The sequence below is a fragment of the Schistocerca nitens genome, chromosome 6 (genome assembly GCF_023898315.1).
Source record: "Schistocerca nitens isolate TAMUIC-IGC-003100 chromosome 6, iqSchNite1.1, whole genome shotgun sequence".
Classification (NCBI taxonomy): domain Eukaryota; kingdom Metazoa; phylum Arthropoda; class Insecta; order Orthoptera; family Acrididae; genus Schistocerca; species Schistocerca nitens.
The window spans coordinates 236,086,554-236,107,577 of record NC_064619.1 but is presented as its reverse complement, the minus strand read 5'-3'; the positions used below and the strand labels follow the sequence as shown (position 1 = coordinate 236,107,577).

Genomic DNA, 21,024 nt, shown 5'->3' with positions numbered 1-21,024 from the left:
AAAATGCACTCTTAGAGTTTTTTAAAAAAATTAATAAAATGTTAATCAGGCCCACCAGATCCTGTTACCGTATCTTAGGAATCTTTCAATATGACAATAAATTTGACAGAAATAAATTTAACCCCAAAGAATGATTATATGAAAAGAGGAAAATTTTTTATTAGGGCAGGGCCTTGGAGGACCTGCATATGCATTCATGTGTGTTTTCAGCACCATGCATCCTAGGGTTAAAAACCTATTAGTTCAAATGGTTCAAATGGCTCTAAGCACTATGGGACTTAACATCTGAGGTTATCAGTCCCCTAGAACTTAGAACTACTTAAACCTATTGTAGTGTATTGTATGTTAACCTAGAAACGAGGGAGAGGCTCCATCCCCGCCGCAGCCGCAGTGGTCCACAACCCCACGACGACTACCGCAGTCCACTTCACCCCTCCGCCGCCCCACACCGAACCCAGGGTTATTGTGCGGTTCGGCCCCCGGTGGACCCCCCAGGGAACGTCTCACACCAGACGAGTGTAACCCCTATGTTTGCGCGGTTGAGTAATGGTGGTGTGCGCACGTGGAGAACTTACACTCCTGGAAATTGAAATAAGAACACCGTGAATTCATTGTCCCAGGAAGGGGAAACTTTATTGACACATTCCTGGGGTCAGATACATCACATGATCACACTGACAGAACCACAGGCACATAGACACAGGCAACAGAGCATGCACAATGTCGGCACTAGTACAGTGTATATCCACCTTTCGCAGCAATGCAGGCTGCTATTCTCCCATGGAGACGATCGTAGAGATGCTGGATGTAGTCCTGTGGAACGGCTTGCCATGCCATTTCCACCTGGCGCCTCAGCTGGACCAGCGTTCGTGCTGGACGTGCAGACCGCGTGAGACGACGCTTCATCCAGTCCCAAACATGCTCAATGGGGGACAGATCCGGAGATCTTGCTGGCCAGCGTAATTGACTTACACCTTCTAGAGCACGTTGGGTGGCACGGGATACATGCGGACGTGCATTGTCCTGTTGGAACAGCAAGTTCCCTTGCCGGTCTAGGAATGGTAGAACGATGGGTTCGATGACGGTTTGGATGTACCGTGCACTATTCAGTGTCCCCTCGACGATCACCAGTGGTGTACGGCCAGTGTAGGAGATCGCTCCCCACACCATGATGCCGGGTGTTGGCCCTGTGTGCCTCGGTCGTATGCAGTCCTGATTGTGGCGCTCACCTGCACGGCGCCAAACACGCATACGACCATCATTGGCACCAAGGCAGAAGCGACTCTCATCGCTGAAGACGACACGTCTCCATTCGTCCCTCCATTCACGCCTGTCGCGACACCACTGGAGGCGGGCTGCACGATGTTGGGGCGTGAGCGGAAGACGGCCTAACGGTGTGCGGGACCGTAGCCCAGCTTCATGGAGACGGTTGCGAATGGTCCTCGCCGATACCCCAGGAGCAACAGTGTCCCTAATTTGCTGGGAAGTGGCGGTGCGGTCCCCTACGGCACTGTGTAGGATCCTACGGTCTTGACGTGCATCCGTGCGTCGCTGCGGTCCGGTCCCAGGTCGACGGGCACGTGCACCTTCCGCCGACCACTGGCGACAACATCGATGTACTGTGGAGACCTCACGCCCCACGTGTTGAGCAATTCGGCGGTACGTCCACCCGGCCTCCCGCATGCCCACTATACGCCCTCGCTCAAAGTCCGTCAACTGCACATACGGTTCACGTCCACGCTGTCGCGGCATGCTACCAGTGTTAAAGACTGCGATGGAGCTCCGTATGCCACGGCAAACTGGCTGACACTGACGGCGGCGGTGCACAAATGCTGCGCAGCTAGCGCCATTCGACGGCCAACACCGCGGTTCCTGGTGTGTCCGCTGTGCCGTGCGTGTGATCATTGCTTGTACAGCCCTCTCGCAGTGTCCGGAGCAAGTATGGTGGGTCTGACACACCGGTGTCAATGTGTTCTTTTTTCCATTTCCAGGAGTGTATTTGCGCAGCAATCGCCAAAATAGTGTAACTGAGGCGGAATAAGGGAAACCAGCCTGCATTCGCCGAGGCAGATGGAAAACCGCCTAAAAACCATCCACAGAGTGGCCGGTTCACCAGACCTCGTCAAACATCCGCCGGGCGGATTCGTGCCGGGGACCAGGCGCTCCTTAGACCGCACGGCCAACCGGGCGGGCTTGCTTAAACCTAACTAACACATCCATGCCCGAGGCAGGATTTCAACCTGCAACCGTGGCAGCAGCGAGGTCCCGAACTGAAGCGCTTAGAACCGCTCGGTCACAGCGGCCGGCAAACCTATTAGTAAAAATATCATTCACATTGTGAAACAAACGAATTTTTCAATTAAATAAAGAAATAAATAGCTCATAATGACTACCTCTCAAATGATCTTCAGAAGTTAATTATTAAAGATCATTTTTCAGTATTTCAGTCAATCTGAGTATTAATTTTTCAGTATTTCAGTCATTCTGAGTATTCATTTTTTTCGCAGGCGCGTTCTACAGTCGTGTTTAGTATTTATGCATTTTCTTCCCATAGGAACTTGAGTAATGCAAAAATATCCTTTATATTAGCATCTATAATGCCAGGACGTTACGGTTTCGTCATCACCAGTTTAGTCTTCACCATAGGCAATATACATCTTCTTTTTTATTTGATAGGGAATGAATATTCCTGCATAAGAAAACGAGACTAAAAATGAGTTTGTGTTTTAATAAAAAAAAATATTTTTGATTTCCAAATTGTGTCTTTCCTATGGATTTCTCGTCGTAGTGTGGTGATACAGCTGATGCCCAGTCCTGAATAATGTCCACGCCTTCTATTACTTCAAAGGGTGCTGGAGTCTTTCTGTAACTCGGGAGCACTGTATTATACTGGAACACGTTCTCAGTGCTTTCAGTGCCTTGTGGAATTTTTCGCGTAAGCCTAAGTTACTATCTAATAGACTGTAGAAGTACCCTGTAACTGGAAACACGTGTTGTGTGATTGCCAAGCCAAGTACAAAGTCTTAACATACCGAAAGATGGGGTAATATCGGATGGAATTTCAATATTCTTTAAGGTAGCTTCACAAAGAATATTAAACTCATGCAACAAAAGCGCAGGATATTTTGGATGACATAGAAGAATAATATGATCAGAGGACTGAACGTAAACCGAAAATATTATTTAAGTAACCATATCCTAACAGATAAAACTGCCTGATTTATTTGATTAATAATGACAATCTACTCATAGCATAAATCATAAACCTATAGTATGGTCTCAAAGAACAAAGACTTCCACTTTTCTTCTCTAGGAGTCGGTGACAATCTGACAATTTGGTGTTTGCCTATGGTATCTCTATCTGAAATCTAAGGAAAAATAAACACTAATTTGCTACCTTGGTATACACACAGAAATCTAACTTCTATTACTTTTGCGTCTACTTCTATTACAATTTCGACAAACTGTCTATTTAGCTACTTCTCTCTCTCTCTCTCTCTCTTCTATGTGGTATGTCAAATTCGCTTGATGCCTTTCTGCAGTAAAGTTTTCCTCATCTTATAGCAAAAACCACTTTTTCAAGATTTTGAGGGTTGTAATTGCACCTCGAAAACCTCCTTTTATAAGTACTCGGCATTGTCCGATATTCCTCCCAACGTATGTAGTAACTGTTAATAGTTTACTAGACATTAGTGCATGTGAGATATGCAGACAAACTAGTCACATTTCCTTCTCAACATCTAAATGAGTAAGTTATAAGAAAATTAGGTTTGCCACGTTTTCTCTTCTAGTACAAGACGAAAGTATACGCGTAAAGACAACTAACAATAATTTTACACTGCACTGAAAATTGCTACACACCATATTCTTAACTTCCAAATGTAACAATGTAAGTTCACATCTGCTTGACAACAAGTTAGGAGTAAACCGGAAAACGTGCGTTCGAAATGAAGGTTTGTATTCAGTGATACCAACGCAAGAAGAGAAGTATACTGTTCCTGTCCGAATTTATCCCTGTGTTCGATGTTTCCCCCTCTTACGGTGCTCATGTTTGTATTTTGCCCCCAGCATTAATCCGATAGAAGTATATTGGTGTTAATATTGTTTGGATCCTGGAGTTTACTACTTATGAAATCATGCAATGAAAGCGTTGAACGGATAGCACCACATTCAACGCTGTTAAGAAGTGTATCTACCTGAGCACTGATTATCTGTAGCAAATTGCGAAGATGTTTCGTCCAATGATAGGACTGTAGCGACGCTACTTCCTGTCTCAAACTTGTTCACCTTGCCTTGGCTCATTTTTTGTGTTTTCCTTCGTTTGAAACTGTCATTAAACATTTCAGTTACTTCACCGTTCTTTTCTTTCCAAATCCATTGGAACTGAAATAGTTTGCAAGCTCTTCCCATGCTTCGTCCTTTTCTCGCAATGTTGCGTCGTCCGTTTTCTTGTTTTCAGCTACTTCTTTCATTTAGGAAATGAGACCCACAACCAAACTCTTTTCATTATCAGAAAATAAGTCCTATCTTCTTTGTTTCAATAGCATTTTCCATTCCTTTTGCGTTTCCATGAAGTACCTATAAGAGTAAACATAAATTGCAACTAGAAGAGATCGGATAGCTTACGGCGGCCCCACACATAACTGCACGTTTGACAAGCACGCTTGCGCAAGCGTGTTTGCCCAAGCTTGTATGAGATCGTGTAGGATACATTTGCGCAAGCATTAAGACTGTTTAAGCAGCTCGATGCTTCATCGAATTTCGATTATGTATGCTTGTGCAAGCGTTCAAGCAAGTGTATATTTGAGCTTGTGTACTAGGAATAGGGAGGTTTGTGCAAGCATTTGTCAGTGATCTGACGTGATTCAATTTTTATTTGGTTCTGTTAAATTACATTCTGTAGAAAGATTGCACTGTACTGTAGGTCAAGTCAAAGAACACAGTATCACATGGAGAAAGAGAGAAGAAAATCAACAGTACTGTGAGATAGTTTCCATTGCGGATCTACAACGAATAGTAAATACAGGAATAATGTTTTCGTTTCTTTAACTACTCTTTACTCCATGTATCACATTTTATCTTTTTTTTTCATGATGATGATGATGTCCCATACTCCGAAGAGCGTAGGTGACGATGTGAGAGACCCACTCTGCTGTACTAGGCAAGGTCCTAGTGGAGGTTGTTTGCCATTGCCTTCCTCCGACTGTAGTGGGGATGAATGATGATGATGATGAAGAAGATGACACAACAACACACAGTCATCTCGAGGCAGGAAAAATCCCTGACCCCGCTGGGAATCTAACCCGGGACCCAGTGCGCAGGACAGCAAGACCACGAGCTGCTTTTTTTCGTAACAAGCAAAAAGGTTTCGGAAGCCGGCACTTTGTTGTCTGAACTCGACATTTTCTGATAAACAAACTAATGCTTGTGCAAGCTTGTTTGAACCGTCTGTAGGAGCAAGAAATTTGTGCATGCTTGCGCATGCGTGCTTGTCAAGCATGCAGTTAAACGTGTGTGGCCGCCTTTACCGAATTTGCGCTATACGAGTACCGATCTTCATTTGTTCAATCGAACAACAGAAAATAACAATGAAAACAAACGATAAAACTGTGTTGTCGATGTAGTACACGAGTACAATTATATTCGGTCAGAATTTTAATATATTGTTAATTGCGTTTCCTACCACGATTGCGCAAAAAATTGTGAATACATGAATTTTTTCACCTATTCGACCTTTTTTAGACTTCGTTGACTGGACTGTTAGGCTGAGGATAATTTTCTTGTTTCCAGAATGAGATTTTCACTCTGCAGCGGAGTGTGTGCTGATATGAAACTTCCTGGCAGATAAAAACTGTGTGCCCGACCGAGACTCGAACTCGGGACCTTTGCCTTTCGTGGGCAAGTGCTCTACCATTATATATATATATTTTTCGATATAGTTCGTTGCGTTTGGTCTGGGCGGACGTTACAAGACATCCGTTCAAGTTGATCGTTGATTGCTTGACCCAGTCTATTTTATTAGAGAGAGGACGCAGCACTCTGACCGAACACGCTGAGCTACCGTGCCGGCACCATCTGAGCTACCCAAGCACGACTGACGCCCCGTCCTCACAACTTTACTTCTGCCAGTACCATGGCCAAGCCATGTCTCCGCAATATCCTTTCTTTCAGGAGTGCTAGTTCTGCAAGGTTCGCAGGAGAGCTTCTGTAAAGTTTGGAAGGTAGGAGACGAGGTACTGGCAGAAGTGAGGACGGGGCGTGAGTTGTGCTTGGGTAGCTCAGATGGTAGTGTAGTGGACTGACAAGGCAGCCAGTCCACAGTGACGGGTAGCCGAAAGGGCACACGTACACACACGCCGACTGGCGCGAAGTCTGGAACAGGATTCGTAATGAATGTGATAAAGAAAAGAACGTAGCTACTAGAACACTTAACTTTTATATCGTCTTTTGGTATACAGCAGTCTTGATGATACAAGTGAGACTATCTTGAGATACATGCAATGGTACAAATGGCGCCTTGCTAGGTCGTAGCCATTAACTTAGCTGAAGGCTATTCTAACTGTCTCTCGGCAAATGAGAGAAAGGCTTCGTACGTGTAGTCGCTAGCAATGTCGTCCGTACAACTGGGGCGAGTGCTCGTACGTCTCTCGAGACCTGCCTTGTGGTGGCGCTCGGTCTGCGATCCTGACAGTGGCGACACGCGGTTCCGACATGTACTAAAGGACCGCGGCCGATTTAAGCTACCACCTAGCAAGTGTGGTGTCTGGCGGTGACACCACAGGTAGAGCACTTGCCCACGAAAGGCAGAGGTCCCGAGTTCGAGTCTCTGTCCGGCACAAAGTTTTAATCTGCCAGGAAGTTTAATTTTCTTGTTAATTCAAAGTTCTTTCATTCCCGTGATCGAGGAGGTCATAAAAGAGTCCATCATCTGTAACGAACAAAAGTGCAACTTTGTGCCAAATAACTGCTGTTGAAGTACTGATGCGTGATTTGTATGTATCTTCTGTGTGAAACGTTAGCGCTGAAACTGAGTAATAGCACAGTTCGAAATTAATACGAACTTATTCATAGTGAAAAACGGTGAACGGAGCGCTACAAAAAGTGACCATCTGCTGCATTGCTACCAGTAGCTCAGAGTTATCACTTTAACGAGATGGAAGTCGCAGTAGACGTGTGCAATTTTCTCGTTTAGACGTGACTGAGTGCAGTGTGAACGGCCTCCCGGCCGCATAGGTCGCACACGATGTCAATGACTTGCTCGCGGCGCTACACGGAAGGAGTCGGCCCGACGGCCCGAGGAGTACTGCAGGGGCAGGCGCGCAGACGACTCCATAAATATGCACGCCTTCCGGCGCTGCGCTATCTGCGAATGTTGCAATAACGTCAGGGCGTGGGGTGATCCATCGCGGGAGCTATCAGCAGGGCGGCGCGCCGCCACAGGACGCTATCAGCCGCCTCTCCAGAGCCCCGTGCGTGCCGCGGGGGTCGTTGCAGCGGCATCTGCGACAAGACGAAGGCCCCTCGTAAAGTGGGTCGCGGGCCCATCTGGAGAGCTAGAGAAACTTGCTTTCTCTGTAGATGCCTACTCGTAGGCAATACACACTTACAGAAACGCTGCTGGGGCCATGTAACCTTTTAAGACACCAGTCTTTGAGGCTGTCCTACATACGTTCCCATCCTGAGGTAATACTTTCATTTATACCGGTTTCCTATTCATTCAAGATGTATTGTTGCAACAGTGCATCTGGAGTAAATACACTACTGGCCATTAAAATTGCTACACCAAGAAGAAATGCAGATGATGGACGGCTATTCATTGGACAAATATATTATACTACAACTTACATGTGATTACACTTTCACGCAATTTGGGTGCATAGATCCTGAGAAATCAGTACCCAGAACGACCACCTCTGGCCGTAAAAACGGTCTTAATACGCCTGGGCATTGAGTCACACAGAGCTTGGATGGCGTGTACAGGTACAGCTGCCCAGGCAGCTTCAACACGATACCACAGTTCATCAAGAGTATTGACTGGCGTATTGTGACGAGCCAGTTGCTCGGCCACCATTGACCAGACGATTTCAATTGGTGAGAGATCTGGAGAATGTGCTGGCCAGGGCAGCAGTCGAACGTTTTCTGTATCCAGAAAGGCCCGTACAGGAACTGCAACATGTGGTCGTGCATTATCCTGTTGAAATACAGGGTTTCGCATCGATCGAATGAAGGATAGAGCCAAGGGGCGTAACACATCTGAAATGTAACGTCCACTGTTCAAAGTGCCGTCAGTGCGGACAAGAGGTGACCGAGACGTGTAACCAATGGCACCCCATACCATCAGGCCGGGTGATACGCCAGTATGGCGATGACGAATACACGCTGCCGATGTGCGTTGACCGCGATGTCGCCAATCACGGCTGCGACCATCATGATGCTGTAAACGGAACCTGGATTCATCCGAAAAAATGACGTTTCGCCATTCGTGCACCCAGATTCGTCGTTGAGTACACCATCGCAGGCGCTCCTGTCTGTGATGCAGCGTCAAGGGTAACCGCAGCCACGGTCTCCGAGCCGATAGTCCATGCTGCTGCAAACGTCGTCGAACTGTTCGTGCAGATGGTTGTTGTCTTGCAAACGTCCCCATCTGTTGACTCAGGGATCGAGACGTGGCTGCACGATCCGTTACAGCCATGCGGATAAGATGCCTGTCATCTCGACTGCTAGTGATACGAGGCCGTTGGGATCCAGCACCGTGTTCCGTATTACCCTCCTGAACCCAGCGATTCCATATTCTGCTAACAGTCATTGGATCTCGACCAACGCGAGAAGCAATGTCGCGATACGATAAACCGCAATCGCGATAGGCTACAATATGACCTTTATCAAAGTCAGAAACGTGGTGGTACGCATTCCTCCTCCTTACACGAGGCATTACGACAACGTTTCACCAGGCAACGCCGGTTAACTGCTGTTTGTGTATGAGAAATCGGTTGGAAACTTTCCTCATGTTAGCATGTTGTAGGTGTCGCCACCGGTGACAACCTTGTGTGAATGCTCTGAAAAGCTAATCATTTGCATATCACGGCATCTTCTTCCTGTAGGTTAAATTTCGCGTGTGTTGCACGTCATCGTGGTGGTGTAGCAATTTTAATGGGCAGTAGTGTAAAAGAGGAGGAGATTCATGTTTAACGTCCCATCGACAATGAGGTCATTAGAGACGGAGCAGAAGCTCGGAGTATGGAAGGGCGGATAAGGAAATCGGCCGTGTTCTTTCAAAGAAATCACATTTACATGAAGCGATCTTGGGAAATCACGGAAAACCTAAATCAAGACTGCCGGACGCGGATTTGAACAGCAGTCCTGTGTTGTAGCCTCCACAGGCGGCAGTGCAGGCGCTGATTCTGGCATACAGACGATCGGACAGATGGCGAATACTGTCGTCAGATGTTATGCCACGCATGTTCGACCTGTTCACCTCGTTCTGACGAGTTGTGCAGGTTCCAATCCTGCCTCGGTTATGGGTGTGTGCGATGTCCTTAGGTTAGTTAGGTTTAAGTAATTCTAAGTCTAGGGGACTGATGACCACAGATGTTAAGTCCCATAGTGCTCAGAGCCATTTGAACATTTACCTTTGCTAAAGCCCTGATCTTCAGTCATTGCCTCTTCTCTGTTTTTTTCTGTTTTTCTGTGTATTATTCTAAGCATCAGTGCCCAAGAATGAGCTGTCTGACTGAAAATACGATAATTTTCTCATCTGCCCGTCTGTTTCTTTTTCTAACGTTTAATGATAACGATTCCCTGCAAAACCGACGTTAAGCCTATATTTCATAGATAAGTTTCTTTTTACTATATCTCTCAACGATTTCAGTAACTGAGAGCTAACTTATCGACTCCTCATGAGTAGTTTGAATTCAAATAAGTCAGTACTGTGTCAAGCTTACTGGGCAAAAATTAGCTATTTCTGTCGTGATACTGTGGAACACTCACAAACCTTTTAGACGGACTAGATTTTTGTGCTGTGGGCTGGACGAGTTTCTGTTAATACGATACATGGGTGTCTAACCATCACTGACATAGAAAATTGTCCAGGCTTCCCCAACTGCCTGGATGCCGTTCATGAAGTTTGATACCTTCTACCAGTCAATCATAACAGATGCACGAGCGGGTTGAAATGCAGTAACTTGGTGGGTCAGTTCAAGTATGTGACTGCTTATGAATAGCCATCATGTCAGGCGGCCACAGTTTCAGCCGAGCTGGCGGGTAAACAGTCATTAAGGTAGACATCACAGGTAAAGTTACGGCCTTCTGAAGATGACAGACAAAAGGTGAAATCATCTAGATGTGCCCGTTCTGCTTTGAGGCACTTGTCACTTCACTACACTACCCCCGTGTGTGTAATTAAAATCTACCAACAGAGCCACCAGTAGCTCATACGATCCCAGGTATGAAATGTTCCCGGAAGACATCCTGAGATGTACAATGAGCATGCTCACGTACAAGCACACATATGATTTTTCTGAGCAGATGACGCAGCTGATAGTCCTCGTCCGTTATGATCAGGTTCCTTGTAGACAGAAATATCTGCTGAAAACCCCGAAAACATAACGTGCAGAATGTGCCGCCTTCCACATTCTTTCGCTGAAGACATAGTTATCTTGCGCTTAATGGTACAAAAAACAAACAGTAAAAGCGTTGCACTGTGCAACTTAGATGGAAAATTTTAATATGAACCAATACTTAAAAAACTTGCTCTCAGCTCCCTCTCTTTACAAGCCGTGTAATTACTATTGTCTCCGATAAGCCAGGTGAGAAACGTCTTGCCTAGTGAACTTTTGTATGCATTTCTTGCCCAGGATTGGCACCGGCAGATCGTGTCAATTGTAACCCTTGTGACAGTAGACCTCGACGGTAATTTATAAAACACCTTACTGTCTCACGCGCTCCTTTGATAGCAGACATTCTGCCTGATATCGAGCCCCAGATTTCAGATTACTATTCCGATCGAATCAGGGGTCGGGCTTCACCACAATCTCATACAGAAGCGTTTTATGTCTACAATACCAACTAATCAGCTCAGTACTAGAATTTTTATTACAATGCAAGAGAAGTAAGGTATTAATTACGCTATTCATTTTATTAATGAAACTCGAAAATTTTGTTCCAAACATGCGTGGAGTTCTTCTCAATAACGTTGATTTATAGCACACTTGAACTTAATTATATACTTTTATTGTATTGTACATTATATTTAGCATTCTAGACGGGTCTCAAACCCCTGCAGTATTGGGGGCTAGAACAGCTCTGTCGAGTCTTTCACCCCGAACGGTTTCGATAAAGTTCTGATCAATATCAACTGGTACTGGAAAGGGAAGAGAAATGCCATGAGGAGATGTTATTGAGAAACATAAGTGCTTAATTTTTTAAGATCGTCGTCACATGTACTAGATATGAAAAGAGGCGTTATTACTCCATATGCGTTTGTAGCTTGCTTTGTAGCCTGCTTAACACCAGGTATTTTGCTGCAAGTAAATGTTTTAGTCACTGTGTAAATAAAGTATCATTCTGGTCTAGTTACCGGCTCTGTTAGCTTTCTTTACTGTTCTTATTCGTTTGTTAGAGAATTTACACTCGATGCTTCATGTTTCACGGAAGTTGAAAATTTCGTCAAGTAATTTATTGAATGGTCATTTCCGACAGCACCGTTCCTAAGAGGTCGTATGTAGATGTGATGTTCATATTCTCAGAACGAAGTGCGTTTGTTATTATACTGATTCTTTTTAATACTCTAGAATGAGCAGTAAAGTTGTGTGATTCAGTTGTATTTTTAAGCTATTGCTACTCTGGGTCACGCAAAAGAATTTTTAAATCCTACCAGTGTAGCGTCCTGAGGCGCAAAAACACATGGATGTTGTCAGCCACTTCAAAATACAGAGCTGTTGTTTGATTAGCCTCTATATTGCTTCTAAGAACTAAACCGAGCGAGGTGGCGCAGTGGTTAGCACGCTGGACCCGCATTCGGGAGGACGACGGTTCAATCCCGTCTCCGTCCATCCTGATTTAGGTTTTCCGTGATTTCCCTAAATCGTTTCAGGCAAATGCCGGGATGGTTCCTTTGAAAGGGCACGGCCGATTTCCTTCCCAATCCTTCCCTAACCCGAGCTTGCGCTCCGTCTCTAATGACCTCGTTGTCGACGGGACGTTAAACACTAACCACCACCATCTAAGAACTAAATTTAAATCGTGATTGGATTGCTTATTGCACACCATTGTATCCGCCACAGCCCTGGTCACAATATTTGTTCACGTCTGGGCCCATTCGTTCTATAGATTCAGTTAATTGTTGATCGACTCCTAATTGAGACTGATCTTTGACCTAGATGAAGGAAGTAAATATACTTATATTTTTTCCTCTGAAGGACGTCCAGAACCATCTTCGATTATGTTATCATAAGCAGAGAGTTCATTTGACTGGTGTATTTTACTAATTTCTCCATTTTTGTTTCCCATATTTAATTTTTGCTTATTTTTTCTTTGTCCTCTTCTTCCTTGGCGGCCCTCAGTCATTGCCAGAAGGGCCCGAGTCTACTTTCGCCTTGCTGTTCCCCTGGATATTTTCCTTTATTATGCGATGATTATTTTCCATGTGACACCTAAGAATAAACAACATATCCTGACGCGACGCAGTTCGCAACAATACGAGATTCCTCTAGTGGTCCCAGCCGTTGCTTAGCATCAGTTTTAGCCGAGGCGACTGGCGAGCAACATGAATGGGACCGTCTTCCGTTAGCAGTATCTTGAAGAAACATGAAATGCAGTAGCAGCACGGAGAAACGATGACGGTCAGAAGGTAAGCCGCCGAGAAACATCTTAGTTGTGCCATCGTGTGGTACCTAAAACACATCCGTTAAATCGGATGCACATTTTTACGGAATCGTAACATAAACCCTAACAGTTATATATGTGTAATAAATATGGAGATACTTGACACTGCTGTTACATTCAGGGTGATATGATTTTTCAAACCAGCTATCCACACGTTTTCCATTCAACAAGTCGATTGTATCACCAACGTATCTTGAAACAAAGGTTTTACATGTAGATACCATAGCAAATAACACATTTGTATAAGATTTCTGAAGCATTACAGACGTATCTCAAACATTACGCTGTTTTTTGGCAGAAAATTAATTTTCCATTATAATCACAAGAATTTTGAAACGTGTGGATATTAACGGAATGAAATATGGTTTGAAAACTGTTGTTTCCCCTGACGTATAATCAAATAAACGTCTTTGTGTCAGTGCAGCTCACATGCTCAGTCCCAGTAAAGTCCACCCATAAATACTCGGCTTCTCGTCTCCCTAGTACTGATTTGTTAGACGTTGCTGGGATACGAGCAGCTGATATTCTGATACCCCTCACTGGCAGCTTCGGCGATAAAACGATACTGTGCGCTATAGATCTGACATCATAGTTCTCGTTACTTAACCTTTTGACTTCCACCAAATATGTATGTCCTGGGACAGGTTATCAGAGAAGCAGGATTTGCTGTCTTTTATTGCTATGTATCAACGTCCTACTGGAAAAGGGAAACCTGGTAATGGTTTATAGAATTCTGGTAATTGTAGGCTGCACTGTCTTCAGATTTCGTTGTTAACTCTCTGTGCCGTATTGATGCATCGAATTAGTTCGTGCCTGCGGCTAGGCAACCCAATCAACAGATTTGCAGAGAAAGATGCTGTCGCGCCTTCCTGGACGACACTGAATGACGTTTGCTACGTCACGAACTCTGCCCATACTGAGCATCTGTATGAGAATTAAGAACATGGAGAGTTATTGTATCTACTGATGTGAGTCTGTTTGCTGTATGTCTTGTACTTTTGCACAGTAGTCTTATGAAACTCGAGAAGTACTTATACCTAATTTCCAAGAACGACTGCCTATCGAATACGCGGGCCTTGAATGATGTACACTAACGAGCCAAAACGTTATGACCACCTGCTTAATAGCTTGTTTCTCCGAATATGGAACGCAATACATGGCTAATTATGCGTACGAAGGATCCGACATTTTGTTGGTGGGTTTGTACAGGCATGTGGCATTAGATGATTTGCGTACGCGGTGATGGCGCCCGACTGGAACCCAGACGGGTTCCATAGGATTTACATCAGGCGAACTTGATAGCGGAGACATAAATGTGAGTTCACTATAAAGCTCCTCAAACTACTGTAGCACGGTTCTCGCTCCGAGATAAGGACAGTTGTAGGCCTACTGCTGAAAGATGACGGCGCCATCGGGGAAGACATCAAGAATGAAGGGATGCAGGTAGTTCGTATCTGTCAGTTTTGATTACAACCACCGGTTCCCTGCAAGTGCAGGAGAATGTCTCTCATAGCATGATGCTGCTTCCGCCAGCCTGCGTCCGTGGCACGCTGCACGTTTGTAGCTGCCGTTCACCTCCATGACGGCGTTTGTGGAGACGGCCTGGAGTAGCAAATATGTGATTCACCCTCAGAGCCTACACGTTTCCATTGGTAGACAGTTGATTCCCGATGGTTCCGTGCGAACGGACGATGTCTTTGAGTCAACATGTAAACACGTAGGGGTGGTCTGCTGTGGAGCTCCATGTTCAACAATGTAGATGAACGGTGTGCTCTGAAACATTGGTGCAAGCACCAGCATCGTTCTCTTTCGGCAGCGATGCCACAGATCACCATCTACCCTACTTTACAGGGCAGACAAGTCTCCAAACACCACGTCCTGTGAAGAGCAGTGGACGCCCAACCATTTAGCGCCGAGTACTAGATTCACTGTCCTACCTCTTTCCGTAGATGCTCACGACAGTAGCACGTGAATATTCAATCAGTTTCGCCGTTCTCTGTATACTCGTTCACAGGCTCTGTGTATAATAATCTGTCCTTTGTAGCTATCTCAGTGGATTTCCCATTTGCAGCCCATATCTTCGCTAGGGTGATCCCCCGTGCATGTCTGCTCCGCCTACACACTTCCGTTACCGCACCACGTGCGCGGAACGCAACCAAGCGGCATCCAACGTCGGGGTGGGCAGTGGTCATAATGTTTTCGCTCAGCGTATGTCGAAGATGCGATTCTAAATCGACCACGCGGCTGTTGCCACGCAAATTGTAAACAATGTTTACAGCGGCCAATAAAGCAACGACAAAAGAAGAACGTTAACTTACAAGTAGTTACAAATTAAAGTAGTTACCTCACTTGCTCCTATCGTTAGCAACGTTGTCGTCATAACCTAGTCCATTTGTCGTATGAGCCACCAGAAGGAATAGTTTTTTACTGTGACGAGGATACACCCTCACACTCTTGCTATATCGCGGAGAAATATCGGTAGAGTATCAGCCGCATCTTTTTTTCCAAGCAAACACAAGAAATAGAGGTATTGACGCAGGTGAAGTTTGTCTCTTTCTCCTGGATACCACTCTCTCTTAATAGAAGATCAGACTGATTTCCACAGCTGCTGCATGTTCTGGGTGTGGACAGACGGGTCGTCCATCGAAACAGATTCCAAACCGTCTTTAAAGAATTGTACGATTTGAACCCGTCTGTAATGACTTTCGTAGCTGGCAGTGTGGAGTGCTTTGTGTTCCTAACTAAAGTACGCTCGCCCCCAGAATAAACTGTTACTATCACTTGCGGGACGCTCGTTCAGTACAGCCGAATACCCAAATATGTTCCACTTTATTTTTTAACGGTCGTTATCTCTGGTTTTTACTTATTGCTGTATGGGACTCGTCTACTTCTGCAATCTTGCTTGGTCCACCGATGGGAGCAATTTCTTAGGGCACTATCGCATAAAACACTTCCCCGCTGAAACCGAAGTAGTCGCATACAGCGTTCGTTGATAACCGAGCTGCAGACGTTGTCGCTTGCAGCGTGTTATCTCTAATGGAGCCAGAAACTGAAATTATGTTTTTATCGATTGATAAATTCGAACAGTCAGACAGTATATTTTTTTCTCACAGTTGTTCTCTTCTAGCGCTTGGCGGACTGAAATCGTGAAAGGATGTCAACGTCAGAATCTTTCTTGCGAAGTCAGACACATTTCACTCGACCGCAATCCACGCAATTTCTCTTTTCCTCATCTGGAAGTAATCCGAATTTCCAACAACAATGCAAACAACTTCCAACATTACACAGGCAAGGAATGAAATGTCTCCACATCAAAGAATCGGCGGAAGAAGCGGCAGCGCTTTCAGTGACTGCCACTCACGAACGATAACTTAATTACGTTACCGTAGCAACGCACTAAACACTTACCACAACTCGCGCGGCAACACCCATATGGTCGATTTAGAATCGTACGTTCGTTGTACCGGGTGATCAAAAAGTCAGTATAAATTAGAAAATTGAATAAATCACGAAATAATGTAGATAAAGAGGTACAAATTGACACACATGCTTGGAATGACATGGGGTTTTTTATTAGAACCAAAAAAATACAAAAGTTCAAAAAATTTCCGACAGATGGCGCTTTATCCGATCAGAATAGCAATAATTAGCATAACAAAGTAAGACAAAGCAAATATGATGTTCTTCACAGGAAATGCTCAATATGTCCACCATCATTCCTCAACAATAGCTGTAGTCGAGGAATAATGTTATGAATAGCACTGTAAAGCAAAAAAAAAAAAAAAAAGGCTCAAATGGCTCTGAACACTATGGGACTTAACAGCTATGGTCAACAGTCCCCTAGAACTTAGAACTACTTAAACCTAACTAACCTAAGGACATCACACAACACCCAGTCATCACGAGGCAGAGAAAATCCCTGACCCCGCCGGGAATCGAACCCGGGAATCCGGCGCGGGAAGCGAGAACGCTACCGCACGACCACGAGCTGCGGACACTGTAAAGCATGTCCGGAGTTTTGGTGAGACATTGGCGTCGGATGTTGTCTTTCAGCATCCCTGGAGATGTCGGTCGATCACGATACACTTGCAACTTCAGGTAACCCCAACACCAATAATCGCACGGACTGAGGTCTGGGGACCTGGGAGGCCAAGCATGACGAAAGTGGCGGCTGAGCACCCGATCACCACCAAACGACGCGCGCAAGAGATCTTTCACACGTCTAGCAATACTTTTTTTTCGTTCTAATAAAACCCCATGTCATTCCAAGCATGTGTGTGTCTCTACATTATTCCTCGGTTTATTCAGTTTTAAAATTTATACTGACTTTTTGATCACCCGGTATATCGTTCGAGGCCCGCGCATTCGATAGCCAACCATTCACGGAAATTACCGTACTTATGAATAACCCTGCTAGTCTCAGACCTCCACGTGATGGAAAACAAAACGGTGGAAAATAGTTTTTTTTCATAGTGTGACTACTTAGTATGGCAGTAATTAAAATGACCGTACATTAATGCCTGTCATTCCAGAGAAAATCTGTAGTCAGAGGATTGACACGTTGATTGTACGAGGCCGCGGCGACCACAGCGGATCTTCAATTCTGATGTGGTCTGCCCTGTGATGGAACACCCGTCACCATGCCTGCGGCTGTCGAAGTGTTAATGCTTTGAGTCATTTAGGTGGTAAATAATTTATGGTAGTATCACTTGTACCCGACCTCTGATGACCTTGTGTACCCTCTGGTCTTAAACATCAAGTTGTTCCGTCGCCGACGAATTTATTAAGAGCCCACTCCGAAGCGATGTATCGCTGGTAATCTCGGCAACAGCATTGCTCAAAATCGGCTTCTCTCGTCGGTCCTGTTAAACACCAGCTCTTAACCAAGCAGTTTAGGGCACTATTTCGAACGACACTTTTTCGTGACAATGTATAATGGAAAATGAATTTCTAAGTTTATTAGCAGTGACAGCTGGTGTGCGTATGTCGATTCTTGGGAACTGTAAGCTATCCACTAAGAATGTTTTCAGACCTAAATTATCTGCTACTGAAATCAGAAAGCATATTGAAAACGCTACAGTTTTGAGCTTATCTTTGATCAACTAATTATTTGCCTTTAAAGAATTTTTATCGTTTACCTGAATCCTTTCTCCTGCCTCATTTTCCTACTGTATTCCAAATGGTTATTTCACGTTACTGGAGGAATTTATTTTTCTTGAAAATATTTTAAGTGGCAACACTGGACTCGCAATCGGGAAGACGGCGGTGCTGATATTCCCGTCCAGACATCCTGATTTACGTTTTCCGTGGTTCTCCTAAATCGCTAAAGGGGAGTGCCATGATGGTTCATTTGAAAAGAAACGGCCGATTTCCTTCGCTGTCTTTCCCCATTACGATGACGTGCTCCTTCTCTAAGGATCTCGTCGTGGACGGGACGTTAAATCCTAATTTCTCTTTCTTCTTTTATAATACACACTGCCAGAAAAAGAAAGTGAACAGTCCTTCAGGACAAGGTTATTTTGTTGACAAGTGAGGTGTGATTCATCATTGTAGGAGTATTCGGAAGCAAAATCAGACCAAATGAGACACACATGTAAGGGTGCCCAAACAGTCGCATCAGTACACAAGTGTACCTCCCTCTGCCGGCAGTGCAGGCGTGTATTCCCGCACGCAAACGATCATAAAGCCGAATAGCATCCTGCGATAGATTGTCCCGAGATCTTGCACCTAATGTTGCAGTTCGGCGGTGGTTCTTGCAGACCGTGGAGAACAAGTAAGTTCGCGCTTTATCATGTCCCATGTCCCTTACATGTTCAGTTGGGGAGAGATCTCGTGATGTTGCTGGCCAGGGCAGTAGTTGTACGTCACTAAGAACATGTTGCGTCGGAGCAGCCGTGTATAGAGGTGCATTGTCCTGCTGAAAAAGCGTTTCTGTCGAAGACATGGCAGTAGTACAGCGATAATGTATCGGGCACTGGTTACTTTACGCTGCAGAAACACCAAATTTGATGTGGTGCCAGCTCCCTCCAGCGACCTACTATGGCCTCATTGCTTCCATGGCACGACCGGCTGTTAGGTAGGTGGTCATAATGTTCTGTGTGATCAGTGTACACGGAGTAAAAGATGTAAATGCACATGACGAAGTTTATTCGTATCGCAGACAGATGTCGTTTACGACTTCATTTCCCATAGCTTAGGGTGACGTTGTCGTATAAAGAAGTAAAATGCTACCAAATGTACAGTGAGCAAAGACTGTTAAGTATTGGTGTTTCCTTGTATCAGAATAACGTTAAGAGAAGGTGTACCGGACTAGGATTCGAAACTGCGACCTTGCTTTTAGCAGACAAAGCTCTTCCCGTGAAATTAATTTTTTTCCCCTCGAGCGGAGCTTTCTTCATTGGTAACTAAGCACTGCCCGCGAAATGGAAGGTTTCTGTTTCGGGTTCCGATTCGGAAAACTGGAAATTTGTGGTAAGGTCTTATCGGACCAAACTGCTGAGGTGATCGGTCCGTAAGTTTACTCGCTACTTAAGCTAACTTAAAAGTAACTTACGCTAAGGACAGCACACACACCCATGCCCGAGGGCGGACTCGAACCTCCGAGGGGAGGGGGAGGGGGGGAGCCACGCGAACCGTGACAAGGGCCCCCAGGCCGCGCGGCTACCCCGTGTGGCCCCGATTCAGCACACAGTTTTAATCTGTCAGGAAGTTCCACAATAGCACACACTCCGCTGCAGGTTGGAAATTTTTTCTGGAAATAGAAAAACTCCTGAAACTAAATAAAGTTCAATTTCTCGTAAATCTGCCTATAACGCAGAAATGCCGTACTCTAGTGTTTGAGTGACTGCTAGAAGTTAAATATACGATCCGAATTAGCTAGATATATTCACTGTTAGTTCAATTATAGCTATCTGCTTTTAGCACTGAGCAAGGTGGTGCAGAGGCAAGCAACTGACGTCTGTTTGGCTGGGGCGGTCCAGTCATTCTGATTTAGACTTTTCATGGCTAGCCTTGACCACTGAATGTGAATAGCGCTCGGTTTAAAGATCCCCATTCATGGTGCGCTTTATTATATTTTAAAGATCACTATCTGCCAAGGAAGCTGCGGCGTGCAGACGCAGCGGGAAGCTTTTAGTGATACTTGTGGTGTTATGTTACAGGTGTACTACTACGTGGTCGACTCCCCTCGGAACGAGGGTAAGGACTTCTTTGAGATCAACCTGCAGTCAGGCGAGGTGTTCACCAAGGTGGTGTTCGATCGGGAGAAGCAGGGCGCCTACGCACTGGAGGTGGAGGCGCGCGACGGAGCCGCCTCGGCGCGTCCCAACAGCAACGGACAGCCCAACTCCGGTGAGTACGGCCATATACCCTACCTACTCGTCTGCTAGGGTCCCCAGCTTGATCCAGTTCCTCTGCGAGGATGGCATTAGGACGAAAGCCCTCACTGAAAGATTCATTGTTGACAAGTGGTTCTTACTCTGAGACACGTGCTTCGGAGTTATCCACCGCTGTGTCAACGATATCGTGTAACGTGGGGGTATAGTTTGAGACACACAGTCGCTACAAAGGGCGAGTCAGTGGCCCCTACCACAGTCGTTTTATGCAATCCGCAATGTTACACCTGTCCTTCATAAACCACACGTGAGATAATATATTCTTTCGCTCTCTTTTCGTAAACAATTAGTCCTATAGAAAAAGTGATATGACCGTTTTTATAGCACATTAATGCAGTAAAATTTTTTACTGCGATAAAAATTCGCTGGAGGCCACTGTTTTCGAGTTTTTCAAGAAAAACGTACAAAACTGACCTCCAAACGCACTCCTACTCCCACACTCAGCCCACACCAGTCAGGATTTCTAGTATGTTGTTCTTGGCACAAAAATTTCCGACTTCACGAACTATTCCAGATATTCGACCTTTTTTGGTCTCTGCTGATGAGCTGTTATGCTACCGCCATAGTCGGCTACTTCGTTAACACTATTAATCTAAACGTGCTCGTGACGGTAATCAACGAGAAACAACTTTTTTAAACATTATGGTAAAACTAATTACGCTGACAAGGAGGAAGTGCCACGAACAACACATTACAAATCATTACTGCTTGTGCCAGGGTATGGGGAGTGGGCGTGCGTTGTAGGCCA

The 21,024-nt window shown here is 45.1% G+C and overlaps 1 protein-coding gene across 1 annotated transcript in view; it reads left to right on the top strand.

The window, feature by feature from the left end:
• Window positions 1–20,270, top strand: part of LOC126263301 (neural-cadherin-like) — a 234,588-nt gene extending 214,318 nt beyond the window's left edge. The window contains exon 12 of the mRNA XM_049960389.1: window positions 20,043–20,270. Within this exon, the coding sequence (XP_049816346.1) occupies window positions 20,043–20,270 (228 nt within the window). The remainder of the gene's footprint in view (window positions 1–20,042) is intronic.
• The last annotated feature ends 754 nt before the right edge of the window (window positions 20,271–21,024 follow it).